This window comes from Salmo salar, chromosome ssa03 (genome assembly GCF_905237065.1).
Source record: "Salmo salar chromosome ssa03, Ssal_v3.1, whole genome shotgun sequence".
Classification (NCBI taxonomy): Eukaryota; Metazoa; Chordata; class Actinopteri; order Salmoniformes; family Salmonidae; genus Salmo; species Salmo salar.
Window position 1 is genome coordinate 91,631,468 of NC_059444.1, and position 22,937 is coordinate 91,654,404.

Below are 22,937 nucleotides of genomic sequence, written 5' to 3' on the forward strand. Positions count from 1 at the left end.
CCTATTCCACCCTGGTGCCTGGTCATCCCCACACGTTCACCCCTATTCCACCCTGGTGCCTGGTCATCCCCACACGTCCACCCCTATTCCACCCTGGTGCCTGGTCATCTCCACACGTTCACCCCTATTCCACCCTGGTGCTGGTCATCTCCACACGTTCATCCCTATTCCACCCTGGTGCCTGGTCATCCCCACACGTTCACCCCTATTCCACCCTGGTGCCTGGTCATCCCCACACGTCCACCCCTATTCCACCCTGGTGCCTGGTCATCTCCACACGTTCACCCCTATTCCACCCTGGTGCTGGTCCTTCCCACACGTTCACCCCTTTTCCACCCTGGTGCCTGGTCATACCCATATGTTCACCCCTATTCCACCCTAGTTCTGGTCATTCAGTTCAGTCTTACCCCTCTGTGTGCCAGATCTCAGGAAAATGCTCGGCAAGTACATTTTTCTATTATACTGTGTGTCTGAAGGATTTCACTTCGGAAGCACATTCCCACGTTTTCCCCTCCCAATTCCACGCATGTAAATTGGTTCAGTCACACATCATCTTGCAATGTTCTCTGGGCCAAGCCGAGCTGGAAAGAGCCCTCCTGGAAAGAGCCCTCCTAACATCCTTAACCTAACCTCTCTGTTGGCCCCAACATGTGTCCTCTCTGTTGGCCCCAACATGTGTCCTCTCTGTTGGCCCCAACATGCGTCCTCTCTGTTGGCCCCAACATGCCTCCTCTCTGTTGGCCCCAACATGCCTCCTCTCTGTTGGCCCCAACATGCCTCCTCTCTGTTGACCCCAACATGCCTCCTCTCTGTTGACCCCAACATGCCTCCTCTCTGTTGACCCCAACATGTCTCCTCTCTGTTGGCCCCAACATGCGTCCTCTTTGTTGACCCCAACATGCCTCCTCTCTGTTGGCCCCAACATGCCTCCTCTCTGTTGGCCCCAACATGCCTCCTCTCTGTTGACCCCAACATGCCTCCTCTCTGTTGGCCGGAACATGCCTCCTCTCTGTTGGCCCCAACATGCCTCCTCTCTGTTGGCCGGAACATGCCTCCTCTCTGTTGGCCCCAACATGCCTCCTCTCTGTTGGCCCCAACATGCCTCCTCTCTGTGGGCCCCAGCATGCCTCCTCTTTGTTGGCCCCAACATGCCTCCTCTCTGTTGACCCCAACATGCCTCCTCTCTGTTGACCCCAGCATATCTCCTCTCCTTATTCAGGAATGTTTACAAACACAGCCCACAGGAATCTACCAGTCCTCTTGGAGGTTGTGTGTAGAAGAATCCTTCTGATTGGCCAGCAATTCCTCTTGGAGGTTGTGTTGTAGTAGAATCCTTCTGATGGGCCAGACAGGAAGTCAGAGAGAGCTGGACCAGAGAGAGACACTCTCACAGTATTCTAGGCCAGACAGGAAGTCAGAGAGAGCTGGAACAGAGAGAGACACTCTCACAGTATTCTGGGCAAGACAGGAAGTCAGAGAGAGCTGAACCAGAGAGAGACACTCTCACAGTATTCTAGGCCAGACAGGAAGTCAGAGAGAGCTGGAACAGAGAGAGACACTCTCACAGTATTCCAGCCAGACAGGAAGTTAGAGAGAGCTGGACCAGAGAGAGAGTGCACCAGTCACCTGTAGTCCTTAACTAAGGATTTAGCTCTATCATTTAGCTCAATGAATCAAAGTTAGGAAGTGGATGCTGGCTGCCTGCTCTGTTGTCTCTTTGTTTGTTTGCTTTGGGTTACGCCCCATCACTTCTGTTGTAATGGTCTTAGACCGGCGGGTAAATGAGGGGTGAAAGACCATTACTTGGTGATAAGTGTGGTAATACTTACTTGGTGAGAAGTCTGGCTCTTTGTGTTGCTCACCCTGAAATCTCTGGAGAGTCCTGGTGCTTGGACTAGCACTGTCATACAACCCTAACCCTTTGGCCCAGTCCAACACTACATACCACTCTCTCAGGAGTGTCTGTCTGTGTGTACCACCCTATCTCCCCTCCAGGGCAGCAGAGGTAAACAGAGGGCCTGTTTCACTCACCAGCATTCTAGACATACCAATGGGTCCCTGGAGGGCTGGGCTGCACACACACACACACACACACACACACACACACACACACACACACACACACACACACACACACACACACACACACACACACACACACACACACACACACACACACACACACACACACACACATACGCTGGGTGTGTGTGGACGTAACGCTGCTGGACATGACGTATGTTTTATGGGGCTCAGTGTGTGTCCTCCGTGTGCAGTTCAGTTCAGTGAGTTAGTGGAGGTCAATAAGGGGATCCAGACATTCTCAAGTGTGTGTGTGTGTGTTCATAATATTGAGTTGCACCCCTCCCTTTTTCCCCCAGAACAACCTCAATTTGTTGGGGCATGGACTCTACAAGGTGTGGAGAGTGTTCCACAGGGATGCTGGCTCATGTTGACTCCAATGCTTCCCACAGTTTTGTCAATACAGGAAATTTAAGGCCCAGCGCACTACTTTTGTAAAAATTAATATTATGATTTTTTAAAAATTTTCATTGGGTGCTGCAGCAGCCTCAGCACCTCTACTTCCTCCAGCTATGGATGGAACATTCTTGACACACACTAAACTGTTGAGTGTGAAAAACCCAGCAGCGTTGCATTTCTTGACAAAAACCGGTGCGGCTGGCACCTACTACCATACCCCGTTCAAAGGCACGAGCACACCTCCTTTTACATCTACGGGGCTGTAGTGGAGCGGGTCGTGATCTTCAAGTTCCTTGGTTGTCCAAATCACTAAGGACATATCATGGTCCAAACACACCAAGACAGTTGTGAAGAGGGTACGACAACTCCTCTTCCTCCTCAGGAGGCTGAAAAGATTTGTTGGCCCCAACACATACACACACACACACACAGACACGCACACACACACACACACACACACACACACACACACACACACACACACACACACACACACACACACACACATACGCACACACATACGCTGCTGTTCATCTCTTTATTTCCTAAGCATTCCACTACCTACATGTACATATTACCTCAATTACCTGGAATAGCCCATAACCCTGCACGTTGACCTGGTACTGGGACCCTTTATATATAGCCTTGATTATTGTTATTTTATTGTGTTACTATTTTTCCTTTAGTTTATCTAGCACACTTTAAAACTCTGCATTGTTGGCCAATGACTCCTAAGTAAGCATTCCACTGTAAGGTATACATACACCTGTTATATTCAGTGCATGTGACAAATAGAATTGATTTACCTCTAAATATAAAACCCCTACTAGTAGCCATGAATTCATCCAACAGTAAATGTAAAGTGCTAAAATAACTTTGCATATTTCAAAGCCATATCAAATATATTGGATGTAAAATAGTTGCCTCCTCTCTTCGACCGGGATGAGGGGATGACGCTTCCAATGCGGTGTTTTTCCCGTAATTGCATTTTGAAATGCTATATGATCAGAATGCATTTTTATCTACACAACTGTAAGTCGCTCAGGATAAGAGCGTCTGCTAAATGACTAAAATGTAAATGTAAATGCGTCTCTAGAGCGCATGAGTGGAGAGGAGAGTGGCTCGTTCGGCACAGCAGCTGCCAGCGTAACAGGGACATGGTAGACACTTTCATTACAGGAATCATGAGGATCATTTACTGTTTGACCAAATCATGGTTTTAGCCGGCCACAAAATAGGACGTTTTGAGAGGTGACAATGTAGAATGTGCTTTTTCTACTTTTATATCCTTTTCGTTTTTTTTACGATCCATGATCTTGGCTGTCTAACTGACTCGGAGCAAGTCTCTTTGCTGATACCGCATTTGACTTTGAATGTGAGTTTGCGTGACCTTAGCTCAGCCAATGCGAAAACCGGGCCGACCCATCTTGGTAGGGGTGGCCGGCTATTTCCCACTTATCAACCAAAGGCTCATTATATTTGAGTATAACAGATAGATTGCGCAAAAATATATATAAACAAATATTAACAGGCCCATGGGTTGCCAGTCATGTCACCTTTTCACTGTTTTATTTGGATATATATATATATAATATAATGTATAATGTATAATGTATATAATGTATATGTAATATAATGTATAATGTATAATGTATAATGTATAATGTATAATAAAATGTGTGTATCAATTTTGAGCAGCCCACCGAACAAAGAAATGGTCCATTCCATCTGTTTTTTGCCAGACGGCCAATCCCCCAGTGTGTCTGTGTGTGTGTCAGTAAATCAGTGTCAATAGAGGCGATCCAGTCTTGTTTAACCATGTGGAACAGGGCAGGGCCACTTCAACCAACTGATGTAATATCTCAATGTGACTACCTCCTAAATACCACCCTATTCCCTTTGTAGTGCACTACTTTAGACCTGAACCCTATGGCCAATGGCAATCTATTCCCTATACAGTTCACTACTTTAGACCTGAGCTCTGGCCAATGGCACCCTATTCCCTATACAGTTCCCTACTTTTGACCATGGCACATTGGAGTCTGATCCAAAGTAGTACATAATATGCAACAGGATCTCATTTGGGACTAAGACTTTGTCTTGTTAGAATGTAAAACAAACATAAGCCTCAATAAATCTAGTATTGATGATAGAAAAAACATATTGTTCTTAAAATAAATGAATTGGTTGACATGGTGATAGATCAAATAAGAACACTGAAATTAGATAGTTGATGTGTTTAGTTTTCTGTCCCTACAAAGAGTGTTTTTAGTGAACGATTTTACAGCAGTGTGGGAATAAAAAATGTAATACCCATGGAAAAGAGACCAATTTGTTTATTTTCCACTCCAACCACCCTTGTTAAAATGGAATCTACAACAACACACTGGCTAAGCAATTTCCAAGGAACTTTCCCCTGAATACCACTGTGGGGTTGGTAGCAGCCTTCAGCCTGCTGTATAGTTCAGGAAAACAAACAGTTCCCAAATAATAGTTCGAGCGGGAGCCTAGCTGCAGTGACGAAGCGACGTGCATAGGGCGGTGTTCTCACGTAAAGAAAAGCTTGCGTGTTGCTGTGGAACATCTGGAATAGTGCTTCTAGTGTCTACAGCGGGATCTGTGCACTAGTTGTGATCACTTCAACTCCTTAACGCTCATTTTTAAAGGGACATTTATCACAGTCTTTGCTTTCTGTAAGTTGATACAATATGGAATCTTAATTTACCGTTTTTTATTTTCTTTCAAAGGATGAATATCCCGATAGTTTTATTGGTTTCACTTCTCTTCCTCCCACTAACGGAATGTATTAACTTTATTCTTGGAGTTTAATCAAGTTGGATTTATTTATTTTCATCTGATTGGCCTACAGCTGCGTTTTCATCAATTATTCGAATTTATTTTTGATAAATTGTAATCGAATAGTTTTTTGGGGGAGTTTGTAGAATTCTTGAATGACTCATCGTTTCATTTTGTCACAGGGCTTCTAGTAATTAACGGTCCTCTCCAGACAGACGCACAGCCGAGCTGCGTTGGTGGAGTTCTCCACAGGCATATGGAGCTGTTTTGATCATTGATTTGCATTTCGTTTTAAATCTCAACTAGGCTACTCACTTGTCGTTTCAAAACGTCTATGGAAACTTTCTAAGCAGAGTGCAACTGTTGTTGATTATATATTTAATTTCTTCCAACGATGTGCTATCTGCTGCATGAATAACATTGATGCACGTGTTTAATTGGTTGTAAATATTTAAAATTTTTCTCAAACTATAGTCTTGAGGAGTTGGGACATTCCTCTAACTCCGTGCTTTTATCCACTCATGTTACGGGATTCATACTTTTCAATTTGAAGTAAACATATGTGTTTGATGAGTAAATGCGGAAATGGCGCCGCCTGGTGTCAATATGAAGTACCACTTCAAATAGTTGACGCTGAATCTGTACGATAGACCCCTGGTCTGATAACTGTGGTTCCTGTGTGTTTGTCTCCACTTGTAGATCTATCAGAAAATGCTGCTCATCCTGCTCGGAGTGCTCATCTTGCACCTCATCATCCTGGTCTTACTGCTTGTCTCAACAATTGCCAATGTGAGTAACTATGATATTGTTGTCTATACCCTACCAAAATACAATGTGAGTAGCTATGATATTGTTGTCTATACCCTACTATAATACAATGTGAGTAGCTATGATATTGTTGTCTATACCCTACTATAATACAATGTGAGTAACTATGATATTGTTGTCTATACCCTACTATAATACAATGTGAGTAGCTATGATATTGTTGTCTATACCCTACTATAATACAATGTGAGTAACTATGATATTGTTGTCTATACCCTACTATAATACAATGTGAGTAACAATGATATTGTTGTCTATACCCTACTATAATACAATGTGGGTAGCTATGATATTGTTGTCTATACCCTACTATAATACAATGTGAGTAACTATGATTTTTGCCTATACCCTACTATAATACAATGTGAGTAACTATGATTTTTGCCTATACCCTACTATAATACCATGTGAGTAGCTATGATATTGCTGCCTACTGTACTATAGCACTGTGTGTGTGTGTGTGTGTGTGTGTGTGTGTGTGTGTGTGTGTGTGTGTGTGTGTGTGTGTGTGTGTGTGTGTGTGTGTGTGTGTGTGTCTCAGTAAGTCAGTGTAATCAATAGGGGCTATCCAGCCTTGTTTAACCATCTGGAACAGGGCAATTAACTGATGTGTCAGACCTGGGTTCAAATATTTCAGCATTTGATTGAACCTGAATCACGCCAGATAGGCGTGGTTGCTTGCACTTTTGGGACTACACTATATTATGTGATTGGTTCCATTGTGCCCAGACAAGCTAGATCAAGCTAAAGTTTCTGAAAGTAAACAAATACTATTTGAACCTGGGTGTGGTGATGGGTGTATGTAGTTTTACGATGGACCTGGGAACCACTTGTCCTACTTTTAACGGGCTGTGCACATGTTGTGGTGGGGGGGGGAGGTTCTTGTGAGTGGGTGCATCTACACAGGCAGCCCGATTCTGATATTTGGGATCAATTATTTGCCAAACCGCTGAAAAAAATATCTGAATTGGGCTGCCTGTGTAAACACACCCTTTGTGTGTGAGTTGAGTTAATTGAGTGTGTATGTTTTAAAGCTGTACTATGGATGTGGTTGGGTGTTCTGTGTTTTAAAGCTGTATTATGGATGTGGCTGGATGTTCTGTGTTTTAAAGCTGTACTATGGATGTGGTTGGGTGTTCTGTGTTTTCTAAGCTGTATTATGGATGTGGCTGGATGTTCTGTGTTTTAAAGCTGTACTATGGATGTAGTTGGGTGTTCTGTGTTTTAAAGCTGTATTATGGATGTGGCTGGATGTTCTGTGTTTTAAATACAAACTATAGACCCCTTTCTGTGTTTGCAAACATTGCTGCACGCAAGTTGGTGGCAGAACAAGGCGGAGTTCGCATAGAACGGCAGCAAAAAAAGCCTTAATTACATGATGCTTACGAGTGACTTTCACACTACTTTTGGATTCTAATTGGATTTTAAGACTCGTATGAATGTCCTGCTTAATATAATGTTTGTGTCATCGTCGCAAATCAACTGCCTTACACTTTAAAAACACTTCAACTTCAACCAGTAAAATGGCTCTTTGGCTAGCTTTCGCTACAGACGGTATCAATGAGCGTTAGAAATTCTAGCTAACAACTGCTTAGCGAGTGTTCAAGCAATAATCAAAAGATCATTGTAAGCATCTGAGAACGCCAAAAGTTATTTTGCTTAGAAGTAATAAACACGTATATCTAGGCTATGTTGAATGGGCGTAGTTAGAGATGGCTTTCTACTGCAGCCAAGTGTCGCGCGCATCTGTCTGTGATGTCAGTGTGTCGTGTACTGAAAAAGAGTCTATGAATGTGGCTGGTTGTTCTATGCGTAATGCTGTGTTGTGTTGTGGGTGTGTCATTTATATTCATTGTGTTGTGTTGTGTTCCAGGCCTGGACTGTAGGAGGAACCAAGAGTACTGACCTGTGGTACAGCTGTCTCACTACTAACGGAGGATATCACTGCAGTTCTGCCAGCAATGAAGGTTTGTCTAAGACGCTAGCACCAAAGATGGTGGATAAATAACATATTTTACTCAGATGGTTTACCATTGAAAAAAATGAACAAGGTTCCTGTCTGTCTGAGTGGGGTCTTTCCTCTCTCGAATGAGCATGCTTTTCCCACATGAGCTCACGATTCCTCCATAATATCCATCATGCTCACTGCACCTCCATAATATCTGGCATGCTCACTGTACCTCCATAATATCTGGCATGCCCACTGTTCCTCCATAATATCTGGCATGCTCACTGTTCCTCCATAATATCTGGCATGCTGACTGTTCCTCCATAATATCTGGCATGCTGACTGTTCCTCCATAATATCTGGCATGCTTACTGTACCTCCATAATATCTGGCATGCTGACTGTTCCTCCATAATATCTGGCATGCTGACTGTTCCTCCATAATATCTGGCATGCTAACTGTTCCTCCATAATATCTGGCATGTTCACTGTTCCTCCATAATATCTGGCATGTTCACTGTTCCTCCATAATATCTGGCATGCTGACTGTTCCTCCATAATATCTGGCATGCTGACTGTTCCTCCATAATATCTGGCATGCTCACTGTACCTCCATAATATCTGGCATGTTCACTGTTCCTCCATAATATCTGGCATGCTGACTGTTCCTCCATAATATCTGGCATGCTGACTGTTCCTCCATAATCTCTGGCATGCTGACTGTTCCTCCATAATATCTGGCATGCTGACTGTTCCTCCATAATATCTGGCATGCTGACTGTACCTCCATAATATCTGGCATGCTGACTGTTCCTCCATAATATCTGGCATGCTGACTGTTCCTCCATAATATCTGGCATGCTCACTGTTCCTCCATAATATCTGGCATGCTGACTGTTCCTCCATAATATCTGGCATGCTGACTGTTCCTCCATAATATCTGGCATGCTGACTGTTCCTCCATAATATCTGGCATGCTCACTGTTCCTCCATAATATCTGGCATGCTGACTGTTCCTCCATAATATCTCACACCAGAGAGGGAAGAGCTTGCTCTGGTCTACTTATCGTCCCCTCCCGCTCGCCCCCACCGCCCCGCTCCGACAAGAAAACATGAGCCAGTGAGATGTCTGGCCCTGGGGCACTCCCTCTGCGGGGCCGGCCAATGAGTAGACCAGAGTGGCCCCGCCCCCACCAGACAACATGAGGGTGTGGGGTGTCTATCCACTATCCAGTAGAGGTCAAACTATCATTATCCACCTAGAGGACACACTATCATTATCCACCTAGAGGACACACTATCATTATCCACCTAGAGGTCAAACTATCATTATCCACCTAGAGGTCAAACTATCATTATCCACCTAGAGGTTAAACTATCATTATCCACCTAGAGGACAAACTATCATTATCCACCTAGAGGTCAAACTATCATTATCCACCTAGAGGAAAAACTATCATTATCCACCTAGAGGTCAAACTATCATTATCCACCTAGAGGACAAACTATCATTATCCACCTAGAGGACAAACTATCACTATCCACCTAGAGGACAAACTTTCATTATCCTTCTAGAAAACAAACTATCATTATCCAGCTAGAGGTCAAACTATCATTATCCACATGGAGGACAAACTATCATAATCCACATGGAGGACAAACTATCATTATCCACCTAGAGGACAAACTATCATTATCCGCCTAGAGGACAAACTATCATTATCCACCTAGAGGACAAACTATCATTATCCCCCTAGAGGACAAACTATCATTATCCCCCTAGAGGACAAACTATCATTATCCACCTAGAGGTCAAACTATCATTATCCACCTAGAGGACAAACTATCATTATCCACCTAGAGGACAAACTATCACTATCCACCTAGAGGACAAACTTTCATTATCCTTCTAGAAAACAAACTATCATTATCCAGCTAGAGGTCAAACTATCATTATCCACATGGAGGACAAACTATCATAATCCACATGGAGGACAAACTATCATTATCCGCCTAGAGGACAAACTATCATTATCCACCTAGAGGACAAACTATCGTTATCCCCCTAGAGGACAAACTATCATTATCCCCCTAGAGGACAAACTATCATTATCCACATGGAGGACAAACTATCATTATCCGCCTAGAGGACACACTATCATTATCCACCTAGAGGACAAACTATCATTATCCCCCTAGAGGACAGTAGTGATTCTGCATTCTGTGTAGCCAACACTGTCATCCAACCTCTATCGAATAATGAGATTTTACATGATGACAGCTCCAGCTCTGTTATCAGTTAATCAGCCAATCAAATTCATTCATATAGCCCATTTTACAGCAACATTGTCACAAAGTGCTTTACAGTAAGCCAGCCTACCACTTATCAGGAGTTAGGCGTTCATGTTTTGATATGTTGTGCTACTTTATGTTATATAAAGTTATGTTATATGCAGGGTTGGGGAGTAAAGGCTTACATGCAATCCATTACAAGTAACATATTACAAAAAACAAACTGTAATCTGTTACTTTACCAGCAAAAACATTGTAATCAGATTACAGATACTTTTGGAAAACTACATGATTACGTCTAGGATTACTTTTAAATTCAGAAAGGATGTTTGTGTAAAAAAATCTTTGACACCTTCTGTTTTCTCAATGATATTCAAATTAGCTTTGAAAAAAGGCGCAAGTTTAAATTTGTTCCGTCTGAGTGAGTCTGACCACAAGTCAAAGACCACTATGATGACACACCAAATGTGTTTGATGGATCGTGGGAAAAGAGCAGGAATAGATTTTTGTAGGCTATAGTCCAAGCTATGTCTTCCAATGGTGTGACTGCTGTCGGCATCCAAAGATTATCCAACTTGAATAAACACTTAGAGGTAAGGATGGCAGCAGTTGTGTAGTCCACGGCTGATACTGATATCACTTATTAATAATATCTACATAGCGCATTGATATGAATCACACTGCTGCTCTCATTTAGCAATTTGCGCCGTACGGATTGTGGTTGTTGTGGATGGCTGTTCACCAATGTATTTTAACCCAATAACGGTTGAATTGAAGAAGTTTAAGCTGCCTATCAATCATTGTTTTTGCAACCAACAATGAATAAAGTGCTCTTGCAACAGCTGCATAGAGCGGATCCCAGCCTATGGAATAACAGTTTGAGGTGGATCCCAGCCTGTGGAATAACAGTCTGAGGTGGATCCTAGCCTATGGAATAACAGTCTGAGGTGGATCCCAGCCTGTGGAATAACAGTCTGAGGTGGATCCCAGCCTATGGAATAACAGTCTGAGGTGGATCCCAGCCTGTGGAATAACAGTCTGAGGTGGATCCCAGCCTATGGAATAACAGTTTGAGGGAGTTCCTCTCTTCTGTGGCATTGTGCTCCATACTGTCAAAAAGAACTGTGGCATTGTGCTCCATACTGTCTAAAAGAACTGTGGCATTGTGCTCCATACTGTCTAAAAGAACTGTGGCATTGTGCTCCATACTGTCTAAAAGAACTGTGGCATTGTGCTCCATACTGTCTAAAAGAACTGTGGCATTGTGCGCCATACTGTCAAAAAGAACTGTGGCATTGTGCTCCATACTGTCTAAAAGAACTGTGGCATTGTGCTCCATACTGTCTAAAAGAACTGTGGCATTGTGCTCCATACTGTCAAAAAGAACTGTGGCTTTGTGCTCTATACTGTCTAAAAGAACTGTGGCATTGTGCTCCATAATGTCAAAAAGAACTGTGGCATTGTGCTCCGTACTGTCAAAAAGAACTGTGGCTTTCTGCTCCATACTGTTAAAAACAAGTGGGTATTTTATTGCTCAATCTAATTCGTGCTAATTGAAAAGAAATGTCCATAGGCCTAATGGAGACATTTTAAAAATACAGAGACCTTTGATAGACTTAAAGGGGCAATCTGTAGTTACTACATCCATTTCAGGACTTAAATGAATGATATACACTGAGTATACAAAACATTAAGACCACCTGGTCTTTCTATGTCATGGAAAGGTGAAAGCTATGAATCCAGGTGAAAGCTATGATCCCTTATTGATGTCACTTGTTAAATCCACTTGTCAAATCCACAATCATTGTTGATGAAAGGGAGGAGACAGGTTAAACATTTACATTTACATTTACGTCATTTAGCAGACGCTCTTATCCAGAGCGACTTACAAATTGGTGCATTCACCTTATGATATCCAGTTGAACAACCACTTTATAATAGTACATCTATATCTTTTTTGGGGGGGGGGGAAGAGTAGGGGGGAGGGGGGATTAGAAGGATTACTTTATCCTATCCCAGGTATTCCTTAAAGAGGTGGGGTTTCAGGTGTCTCCGGAAGGTGGTGATTGACTCCGCTGTCCTGGCGTCGTGAGGGAGCTTGTTCCACCATTGGGGTGCCAGAGCAGCGAACAGTTTTGACTGGGCTGAGCGGGAACTGTGCTTCCGCAGAGGTAGGGAGGCGAGCAGGCCAGAGGTGGAGGAACGCAGTGCCCTTGTTTGGGTGTAGGGACTGATCAGAGCCTGAAGGTACGGAGGTGCCGTTCCCCTCACAGCTCCGTAGGCAAGCACCATGGTCTTGTAGCAGATGCGAGCTTCAACTGGATGCCAGTGGAGTGTGCGGAGGAGCGGGGTGACGTGAGAGAACTTGGGAAGGTTGAACACCAGACGGGCTGCGGCGTTCTGGATGAGTTGTAGCGGTTTAATGGCACAGGCAGGGTGCCCCGCCAGCAGCGAGTTGCAGTAATCCAGACGGGAGATGAGAAGTGCCTAGATTAGGACCCGCGCCGCTTCCTGTGTAAGGCAGGGTCGTACTCTGCGAATGTTGTAGAGCATGAACCTACAGGATCGGTTCACCACCTTGATGTTAGCGGAGAACGACAGGGTGTTGTCCAGGGTCACGCCAAGGCTCTTGGCACTCTGGGAGGAGGACACAATGGAGTTGTCAACCGTGATGGCGAGATCATGGAACGGGATCTGATGGTTCACAGTATCAAAGGCAGCAGATAGGTCTAGAAGGATGAGAGCAGAGGAGAGACAGTTAGCTTTAGCAGTGCGGAGAGCCTCCGTGACACAGAGAAGAGCAGTCTCAGTTGAATGACCAGTCTTGAAACCTGACTGATTTGGATCAAGAAGGTAATTCTGAGAGGGATAGCAAGAGAGCTGGCCAAGGATGGCACGCTCAAGAGTTTTGGAGAGAAAAGAAAGAAGCGATACTGGTCTGTAGTTGTTGACATCAGAGGGATCGAGTGTAGGTTTTTTGAGAAGGGGTGCAACTCTCGCTCTCTTGAAGACGGAAGGAATGTAGCCAGCGATCAAGGATGAGTTGATGAGCGAGGTGAGGTAGGGGAGAAGGTCTCCGGAAATGGTCTGGAGAAGAGAGGAGGGGATAGGGTCAAGCGGGCAGGTTGTTGGGCGGCCGGCCGTCACAAGTCGCAAGGTTTCATCTGGAGAGAGGGGAGAAAGAGGTCAAAGCATAGGGTAGGGCAACGTGAGCAGGACCAGTGGTGTCGTTTGACTTAACAAGCGAGGATCGGATGTCGTCAACCTTCTTTTCAAAATGGTCATCCGCAGAGAGGGAGGAGGGGGGGATTCAGGAGGGAGGAGAAGGTGGCAAAGACCTTCCTAGGGTTCGAGGCAGATGTTTGGAATTTAGAGTGGTAGAAAGTGGCTTTAGCAGCAGAAACAGAGGAAGAAAATGTAGAGAGGAGTGAGTGAAAAGATGCCAGGTCCGCAGGGAGGCTAGTTTTCCTCCATTTCCGCTCGGCTGCCCGGAGCCCTGTTCTATGAGCTCGCAATGAGTCGTCAAGCCACGGAGCAGGAGGGGAGGACCGAGCCGGCCGGGAGGATAGGGGACATAGAGAGTCAAGGGATGCAGAAAGGGAGTAGAGGAGGGTTGAGGAAGCAGAATCAGGAGATTGGTTGGAGAAGGATTGAGCAGAGTTGGAAGAGATGATAGGATGGAAGAGGAGAGAGTAGCAGGAGAGAGAGAGCGAAGGTTGCGACGGCGCAATACCATCTGAGTAAGGGCAGAGTGAGTAGTGTTGGAGGAGAACGAGAGGGAAAAGGATACAAGATAGTGGTGGGAGACTTGGAGGGGAGTTGCAGTGAGATTAGTAGAAGAACATCATCTAGTAAAGATGAGGTCAAGCGTATTGCCTGCCTTGTGAGTAGGGGGGACGGTGAGAGGGTGAGGTCAAAAGAGGAGAGGAGTGGAAAGAAGGAGGCAGAGAGAAATGAGTCAAAGGTAGACGTAGGGAGGTTAAAGTCACCCAGAACTGTGAGGGGTGAGCAATCCTCAGGAAAGGAACTTATCAAGGTGTCAAGCTCATTGATGAACTCTCCAAGGGAACCTGGAGGGAGATAAATTATAAGGATGTTAACCTGTTATGGATAGGGGGCAGTCTTTTCACGGCCGGATAAAAAACGTACCCGATTTAATCTGTTTATTACTCCTGCCCAGAAACTAGAATATGCATATAATTGTTTGATTTGGATAGAAAACACCATAAAGTTTCTAAAACTGTTTGAATGGTGTCTGTGAGTATAACAGAACTCATATGGCAGGCCAAAACCTGAGAAGATTCCAAACAGGAAGTGCCCTCTCTGACCATTTCTTGGCCTTCTTTAGCCTCTTTATTGAAAACAGAGGATCTCTGCTGTAACGTGACACTTTCTAAGGCTCCCATAGGCTCTCAGAAGGCGCCAGAACGTTGAATAATGACTCTGCAGTCCATGGCTGAAAAACAGTAGCGCATTTGGATAGTGATCGATCTGAGAACAATGAACGTGAAGAGTCCATTTTACATTTTCAGTCTTTGAACGAAAACAAAAACCTACTCCCGGTCGGAATATTATCGCTATTTTACGAGAAAAATCACATAAAAATTGATTTTAAACAAAGTTTGACATGCTTCGAAGTACGGTAATGGAGTATTTTGACATTTTTTGTCACGATACGCACCGGCGCGTCACCCTTCGTTACCCTTCGGATAGTGTCTTGAACGCACGAACAAAACCCTGCTATTTGGATATAACTATGGATTATTTGGAACCAAACCAACATTTGTTGTTGAAGTAGAAGTCCTGGGAGAGCATTCTGACGAAGAACAGCAAAGGTAATCACATTTTTCTTATAGTAAATCTGAGTTTGGTGAGTACCAAACTTGGTGGGTGTCAAAATAGCTAGCCTGTGATGGCCGGGCTATCTACTCAGAATATTGCAAAATGTGCTTTCACCGAAAAGCTATTTTAAAATCGGACATCGCGATTGCATAAAGGAGTTCTGTATCTATAATTCTTAAAATAATTGTTATGTTTTTTGTGAACGTTTATCGTGAGTAATTTAGTAAATTCACCGGAAGTGTTCGGTGGGAATGCTAGTTCTGAACGTCACATGCTAATGTAAAAAGCTGGTTTTTTATATAAATATGAACTTGATTGAACAAAACATGCATGTATTGTATAACATAATGTCCTAGGAGTGTCATCTGATGAAGATCATCAAAGGTTAGTGCTGCATTTAGCTGTGGTTTTGGTTTTTGTGACATTATATGCTAGCTTGAAAAATGGGTGTCTGATTATTTCTGTCTGGATACTCTCCTGACATAATCTAATGTTTTGCTTTCATTGTAAAGCCTTTTTGAAATCGGACAGTGTGGTTAGATAAAGGAGAGTCTTGTCTTTGAAATGGTGTAAAATAGTCATATGTATAAAAATTTAAGTTTTCGGATTTTTGAGGAATTTGTAATTCGCGCCACGCCCTATCATTGGATATTGGAGCCGTGTTCCGCTAGCGGAACATCTAGATGTAAGAGGTTTTAAGCTTGAATGGGCTAATGACTGTGACAGCATGGAATTCAAATGAGGAGATAGACAGATGGGTCAGGGGAGAAAGAGAGAATGTCCACTTGGGAGAGATGAGGATTCCAGTGCCACCACCCCGCTGACCAGATGCTCTCAGGGTATGCGAGAACACGTGGTCAGAGGAGGAGAGAGCAGTAGGAGTAGCAGTGTTTTCTGTGGTAATATATGTTTCCGTCAGCGCCAAGAAGTCGAGGGACTGGAGGGTAGCATAGGCTGAGATGAACTCTGCCTTGTTGGCCGCAGACCGGCAGTTCCAGAGGCTGCCAGAGACCTGGAACTCCACGTGGGTCGTGCAAGCTGGGACCACCACGTTAGAGTGGCAGCGGCCACGCGGTGTGAGGCGTTTGTGTGGCATGTGCAGAGAGGAGAGAACAGGGATAGACAGATACATAGTTGACAGGCTACAGGAGAGGCTACGCTAATGCAAAGGAGATTGGAATGAAAATTAACTAAACAACTGGGGAAGCCTCCTGTATGGTTAGTGAGGGCCTCCCTCACTAACCATTCACTGAAACACTCAAATATAACTTTTCCAACTTCCACTTTAGAAATTATAATTGATGTAAACTACAGTGGTTCAATGTTTCCAGGAATAGGCTCAAACTTAGTTTATTCAGCTAGATAACTTGGTACAGTATTCTTCCGTGAAACCCACCCAGTGCACCGTGTCCTATGACGCCATAGCTAACTACCATGCTAGCATCCAATAACACACGGTTAGCACCAATACACAATGTTAGCACCAATACTTGGTTACAACAAACTACCAATGGATCATACGTGTCCGTGTCTAGTTCCTTTCATAACGAAGAAGTGATTAAACGTTGACTAGCTAACTCAAAGTCAGTCCTGCTAGCTACACAAGTGGACTACACGTCTCGAAAGTTCAGAAAGTTAAGCTTACGTTTGTCACGTCCTGACCAGTAGAGGGTGTAGTTGGGTCAGGTTGTGGCAGAAGAGAAGTGTGTAGGTTGGTTTGTTTCGTTTATTTTGGCCGTGTGGCTTCCAATCAGGCACAGCTGTAGAGGGTTATTGCTGATTGGGAGTCACACATAAGTAGCCTACTTTTCCTTTGGGGTTTGTGGGTAATTGTTCTTGTTACTGTGTTAAACGTGACAGGACTGTTTTGGTTGTCTGTTTATTGTTTTGTATTGTATAGTGTCCGTTTGATTATTAAATATACGATGAACACTAACTCTGCTGCATTTTGGTCCACTCTCTCTAAAGACAGCCGTTACAGAATTACCCACCAACAACGGACCAAGCAGCGGAGGAAGGAGAAGCAACAGGAGAACAGCTTGATGGACTCATGGACATGGGAACAGATACTGGACGGAGAGGGACCATGGACTCAGGCTGGGGAGTATCGCCTCCCGCAGTGGGAGATTGAAGCGGCGAGAGCGGAGAGGCGATATTATGAGGAGAGAGAGCGCAACAAGCACGAGAGGTAGCCCCAATAATTTTTTTGGGGGGGGCACACGGGACAGTCGGCGGAGCCGAGGTCGGAACAAGAGCCAGTCGATTTGACATTGGAGGTGAGCGAGGGGTACGAGGCAGAGACTGTGAAGGAGTTAATGGGGAGATTAAAGGAGAGAGAGATGAGAGAGCTGCTAGTTTGGTGCATAAGGCACGGCATTCGCCCTACGGAGCGTGTCGTTGAAATTATGTCACCTGAGGCATCTCTCCATACTCGTCCTGAGGTGCGTGCTGATTGTCTGGTGAAGACTGTGCCTGCGCCCAGAAACAGGCCTCCTGCATGTCTTCCCAGCCCTGCACGTCCTGTGCCTACGCCCAGAACCAGGCCTCCTGCATGTCTTCCCATCCTGGTCAAGCCCGTGCCTCCTCCAAGGACCAGTCCTCCAGTGGGTCTCCCTATCCTGGTCAAGCCCATGCCTCCTCCATGGACCAGTCCTCCAGTGGGTCTCCCTATCCTGGTCAAGCCCGTGCCTCCTCCACGGACCAGTCCTCCAGTGGGTCTCCTCATCCTGGTCAAGCATGTGCCTCCTCCAAGGACCAGTCCTCCGGTGGATCCCTCCACCCTGGTCTCTCCTGTGCCGCCTCCTCAGACCAGGCCTCCAGCGGGTCTCCCCAGCCTGGTGAGTCCAGGGCCTGCGCCCAGAGCCAGGCCTCCTTCATGTCTCCCCAGCCTGGTGAATCCTGAGCCGGATCTGCCAGAGTGGCCCGCCGTGCCGGATCTGCCGGAGTGGCCCGCCGTGCTGGAGCTGCCGGAGTGGCCCACCTGTCCGGAGCTGCCGGAGTGGCCCACCTGTCCGGAGCTGCCGGAGTGGCCCACCTGTCCGGAGCTGCCGGAGTGGCCCGCCTGTCCTCCGGCGCAGCCAGAGTGGCCCGCCTGTCCTCCGGCGCAGCCAGAGTGGCCCGCCTGTCCTCCAGCGCAGCCAGAGTGGCCCGCCTGTCCTCCAGCGCAGCCAGAGTGGCCCGCCAGTCCTCTGGCACAGCCAGAGTCGCCCGCCAGCCGGGCGCAACCAGAGTCGCCCGCCAGCCGGGCACAACCAGGGTCGCCCACCAGTCCTCCGGCACGGCCAGGGGCGCAACCTAAGTGGGCGACGCCAAGGGTGCAGCGGAGGCCACGTCCCGCACCTGATCCACCTCCAGGTTAGGTGGGTTGGGGAGGGGGGGTGTAGCACAGTGCCGTCGTTGACGGCAGCCACCCTCTCTTCCCTCCCTTATTGTTTAGGGGGGAGACATTTTTTGGGGGGGATTTTTTGTTGTTTCGGTGTAGGTGCATTTGGGGTATGCACCTTTGAGGGGGGGGTACTGTCATGTCCTGACCAGTAGAGGGTGTAGTTGGGTCAGGACGTGGCAGAAGAGAAGTGTGTAAGTTGCTTTGTTTAGTTTATTTTGGCCGTGTGGCTTCCAATCAGGCACAGCTGTAGAGGGTTATTGCTGATTGGGAGTCACACATAAGTAGCCTACTTTTCCTTTGGGGTTTGTGGGTAATTGTTGTTGTTACTGTGTTAAACGTGACAGGACTGTTTTGGTTGTCTGTTTATTGTTTTGTATTGTATAGTGTCCAGTTGATTATTAAATATACGATGAACACTAACTCCGCTGCATTTTGGTCCACTCTCTCTAAAGACAGCCGTTACAACGTTGCAAAAATCTTATTGACTAAAAATGATACAGTACTGCTAGCTGCTAGAGTTGGCTAGCTAGCAATGGCTGCGTTTACCTTTATCTTACCTTTATCTTTGATACAAACACAACTATGTAGCTAGCTAACATTACACTAATTAAAGAAGAATGTTTAAGCATTGAGACAATAAGACATGGATTGTGTATGTGTGCCATTCAGAGGGTGAATGGGCAAGACAAAATATGTAAGTGCCTTTGAACGGGGTATGGTAGAAAGGCGCTAGCCATACCAGTTTGTGTCAAGAACTGCAACGATGCTGACGTTTTCATGCTCAACAGTTTCCCGTGTGTATCAAGAATGGTCCACCACCCAAAGGACATCCAGCCAACTTGACACAACAGTGGGAAGCATTGGAGTCAACATGGGCCAGCATCCCTGTGGAAGGCTTTCCATAAATTGTAGAGTCCATGTCCTGACAATTTCAGGCTGTTGGTCTTGTTTAATCTAACAATGTTCATAATGTTTTGTAAACTCAGTGTATGGCCAGCTATGTAAACTCTAACACGGATCTATCCTGCAATACATGTCGTTTAATGGGTAATCAGATTAGGTTAGTGAGATAGATTAGGTTAGTGGGGTAATCCAAAAGTTACAATAGTGAATACAATTCTGGACACGTAACTAGTAACTGTAATAGACTACATGTAGGAAGTAACCTACCCATCTCTGGTTATATGTCATATTCAACCTCCTCTGTCTCCTCTCTTCAGACTGGATCCAGGCAGTTCAGGCCCTCATGGTCCTCTCAGTGCTGTTCTGCCTCTTCTCTCTCGTCTTCTTCATGTGTCAGCTCTTCACCCTGGTCAAAGGAGGACGCTTCTTCTTCACCGCCATCTTCCAGATCCTCGCCAGTGAGTACGACCACTTATAAGGCTTAATGAAGCCTTCATAACCCCTTTATAAAGGCCTACATAGACACTTCATAAAGTTGTTGGTCTTGTTGGCCAGTGAGTATCACATCACATCACCCTGATTATCTAATCTAGCCGGGTACTCCGGTTTATACAAAGTTGTCTTATATTGCCATCAACTAACAATGTTGCTGAGAAGAGGGCCTGGATGTTGTTCTGCGGGGCTTACCGCCCAGGCAGGAAAATGATCTGGGGGAAAAACTGAATCTGTAAAAGACAGACATGTTATAGCTCAGGTCAAAGTGGGAGGCGGCCCCATGTGACCACTGTCCCTTAATACGAGTGTTGGTTAACTGTCTCAATGTTAGGTCCCTTACAATGTGGGTTGGTTTACTATCTCAATTTTAGGTCCCTTACTATGAGGGTTGGTTTACTGTCTCAATGTTAGATCCCTTACTACGAGGGTTGGTTTACTATCTCAATGTTAGGTCCCTTACTACGAGGATTGGTTTACTATTTCAATGTTAGATCCCTTAAAATGAGGGTTGTTTAACTGTCTCAATGTTAGGTCCCTTAAAACAAGGATTGGTTTACTGTCTCAATGTTAGGTCCCTTAAAACGAGGGTTGGTTTACTGTCTCAATGTTAGGTCCCTTAAAACGAGGATTGGTTTACTATTTCAATGTCAGATCCCTTAAAACGAAGGTTGTTTAACTGTCTCAATGTTAGATCCCTTAAAACCAGGGTTGTTTAACTGTCTCAATGTTAGATCCCTTAAAACGAGGATTGGTTTACTGTCTCAATGTTAGATCCCTTAAAACGAGGGTTGTTTAACTGTCTCAATGTTAGGTCCATTACTTCGAGACTTGGTTAACTGTCTCAGTGTTAGGTCCCTTACATTGAGGGTTGGTTAACTGTCTCAGTGTTAGGTCCCTTACAATGAGGGTTGGTTAACTGTCTCAGTGTTAGGTCCCTTACAATGAGCGTTGGTTAACTATCTCAGTGTTAGGTCCCTTACAATGAGGGTTGGTTAACTGTCTCAGTGTTAGGTCCCATACTACGAGGGTTGGTTAACTATCTCAGTGTTAGCTCCCATACTACGAGGGTTGGTTAACTGTCTCAGTGTTAGGTCCCTTAAAACGAGGGTTGGTTTACTGTTTCAATGTTAGGTCCCTTACTACGAGGGTTGGTTAACTGTCTCAATGTTAGCTCCCATACTACGAGGGTTGGTTAACTATCTCAGTGTTAGCTCCCATACTACGAGGGTTGGTTAACTGTCTCAGTGTTAGGTCCCATACTACGAGGGTTGGTTAACTGTCTCAGTGTTAGGTCCCTTAAAACAAGGGTTGGTTTACTGTCATAATCTCTTAGTTGGAACCAAACTACATCTTGTGCTGGATATATCTCAATTTGCTTTAGTGGGCAGAGGTGGCTGGATTACAAAAATGCATTTTCTGCACATGGGCATGGAAACTAGCAGATTCAGCCCCTCCCCAATATAATAACCACGTCTGTTACAAAATATTAGGTGTTTCAACTTGGAAGAAATTGATGATCTCCAACAGTCTAAAACTAGCCATGCCTTTTGTTCTGCTCTCTCGTCTCTCTCTTTCCCTCCCTGCTCTCCCTTCTCTCTCTCTCCCTTTCTCTCTCTCTCTCTCTCTCTCTCTCTCTCCTCTCCCCCTTCTGTCTCCTCTCTCCTTCTGTCTCCTCTCTCTCTCTCTCTCTCTCTCTCTCTCTCTCTCTCTCTCTCTCTCTCTCTCTCTCTCTCTCTCTAGGTCTATTTGTGATGTGTGGAGCTATAATCTACACTGTAATGAGTCCGGATGGGGAAGAGGATGCTGCGTTCGGCTTTGCCTATGTCCTGGCCTGGGTGTCCTTCCCTCTGTGTCTGGTCAGTGGTCTCATCTACATCGTACTGAGGAAGAGGGAATGAAAAGGGGAGGGAGGCTGAGGTGAAGACCTCACACCACTACCAGCAGCAGAACACAGCACTGTGCCCCAGGGTTGGGGTCAATTCCATTAGAATTCCAGTCAATTCAGGAAGTACACTAACATTCCAGTTCTCTTTAATGCTTCTTAATGAGGTTTACCTTGTGAATTGATAGAAATTCAAATGGAATTTACCCCAACCATGCTGTGCCCACTGACCACCAGAGGAGGCTGGTGACGGGAGGATAAATGGCTCACATAGTGTTTGTTTTCCATCAAATACTTTGAGCATTTGATTAGATTGAGTGTTTGCACTTTTGGGATTATTCCATTGGTTTCATTGTGCCAGGCAAGCTCCATCAAGCCCAGCTAAGGCATTTGTAAGAAAACAAATCATATTTGAACCCAAGTCTACATTATACATACCAATCACAGGTGGTCATGACTGAAGCAGAATCAGTGGAATGGTTTCAAATACATCAAACACATGGAAACCATGGAAACAATTCAATTTGCGCAGTTCCATCATTTATTACGAGCCGTCCTCCCCTCAGCAGCCTCCACTGAGAGCCATGTGTGAGTAAACTACAGAGGAGAACAGACAATCCATGTTACAGTGTAAAGATGTACATAGTGTCTATGGTTTTAGACATATTTATAACATTTTTTACATGACCTTTTGTACATAGTGTTGTTGAGCTCAGTTCATTGTCAGAGCTTGTTTTTTTCATACTTTCTCCTCCGTGCCAAAGAGATAAAGCTGTGACATCAGCTTTTAATAAAAAAGAGGAAATGTTTAAAACCTTTTAAATGTTTATGTTGCTTTACTATAGTGCAGTGTCAATTCCTAGCTTGTCATTGTCAAGCCAAACAAGCCAGTTCCATAAATAGTTGTCAAGTAGGCAAGAACAGACTGGCAATCAGGCTACTCAAATCCTTCAGACAAAGTGAATCCATAAACAACATCAGTTTTCTTGATGAAGGAAAATGGGGATGTGTTTCAGTAGAACCAACAAATTATAATTGTGTTAATAACCATTACTACTGTCTTTGTACTGTCCTGTATTGTCTATT

The 22,937-nt window shown here is 45.0% G+C and overlaps 1 protein-coding gene across 2 annotated transcripts in view; it reads left to right on the plus strand.

Moving 5' to 3' along the window:
- Positions 1-4,951: 4,951 nt before the first annotated feature.
- LOC106602029 (peripheral myelin protein 22) overlaps positions 4,952-22,937 on the plus strand; it is an 18,132-nt gene continuing 146 nt past the window's right edge. Inside the window, exons 1-5 of one of the 2 annotated variants that reach the window (XM_045715771.1) lie at positions 4,954-5,174; positions 5,977-6,066; positions 7,979-8,072; positions 19,792-19,932; positions 21,710-22,937. The exon at positions 21,710-22,937 is cut by the window's right edge and continues 146 nt beyond it. In XM_045715771.1, the coding sequence (XP_045571727.1) occupies positions 5,989-6,066; positions 7,979-8,072; positions 19,792-19,932; positions 21,710-21,867 (471 nt within the window). In that variant the 5' untranslated portion in view covers positions 4,954-5,174; positions 5,977-5,988 and the 3' untranslated portion in view covers positions 21,868-22,937. Of the gene's footprint in view, positions 5,175-5,976; positions 6,067-7,978; positions 8,073-17,154; positions 18,059-19,791; positions 19,933-21,709 lie in introns of those variants that run through there. The other variant, XM_045715772.1, reaches the window with a different exon arrangement.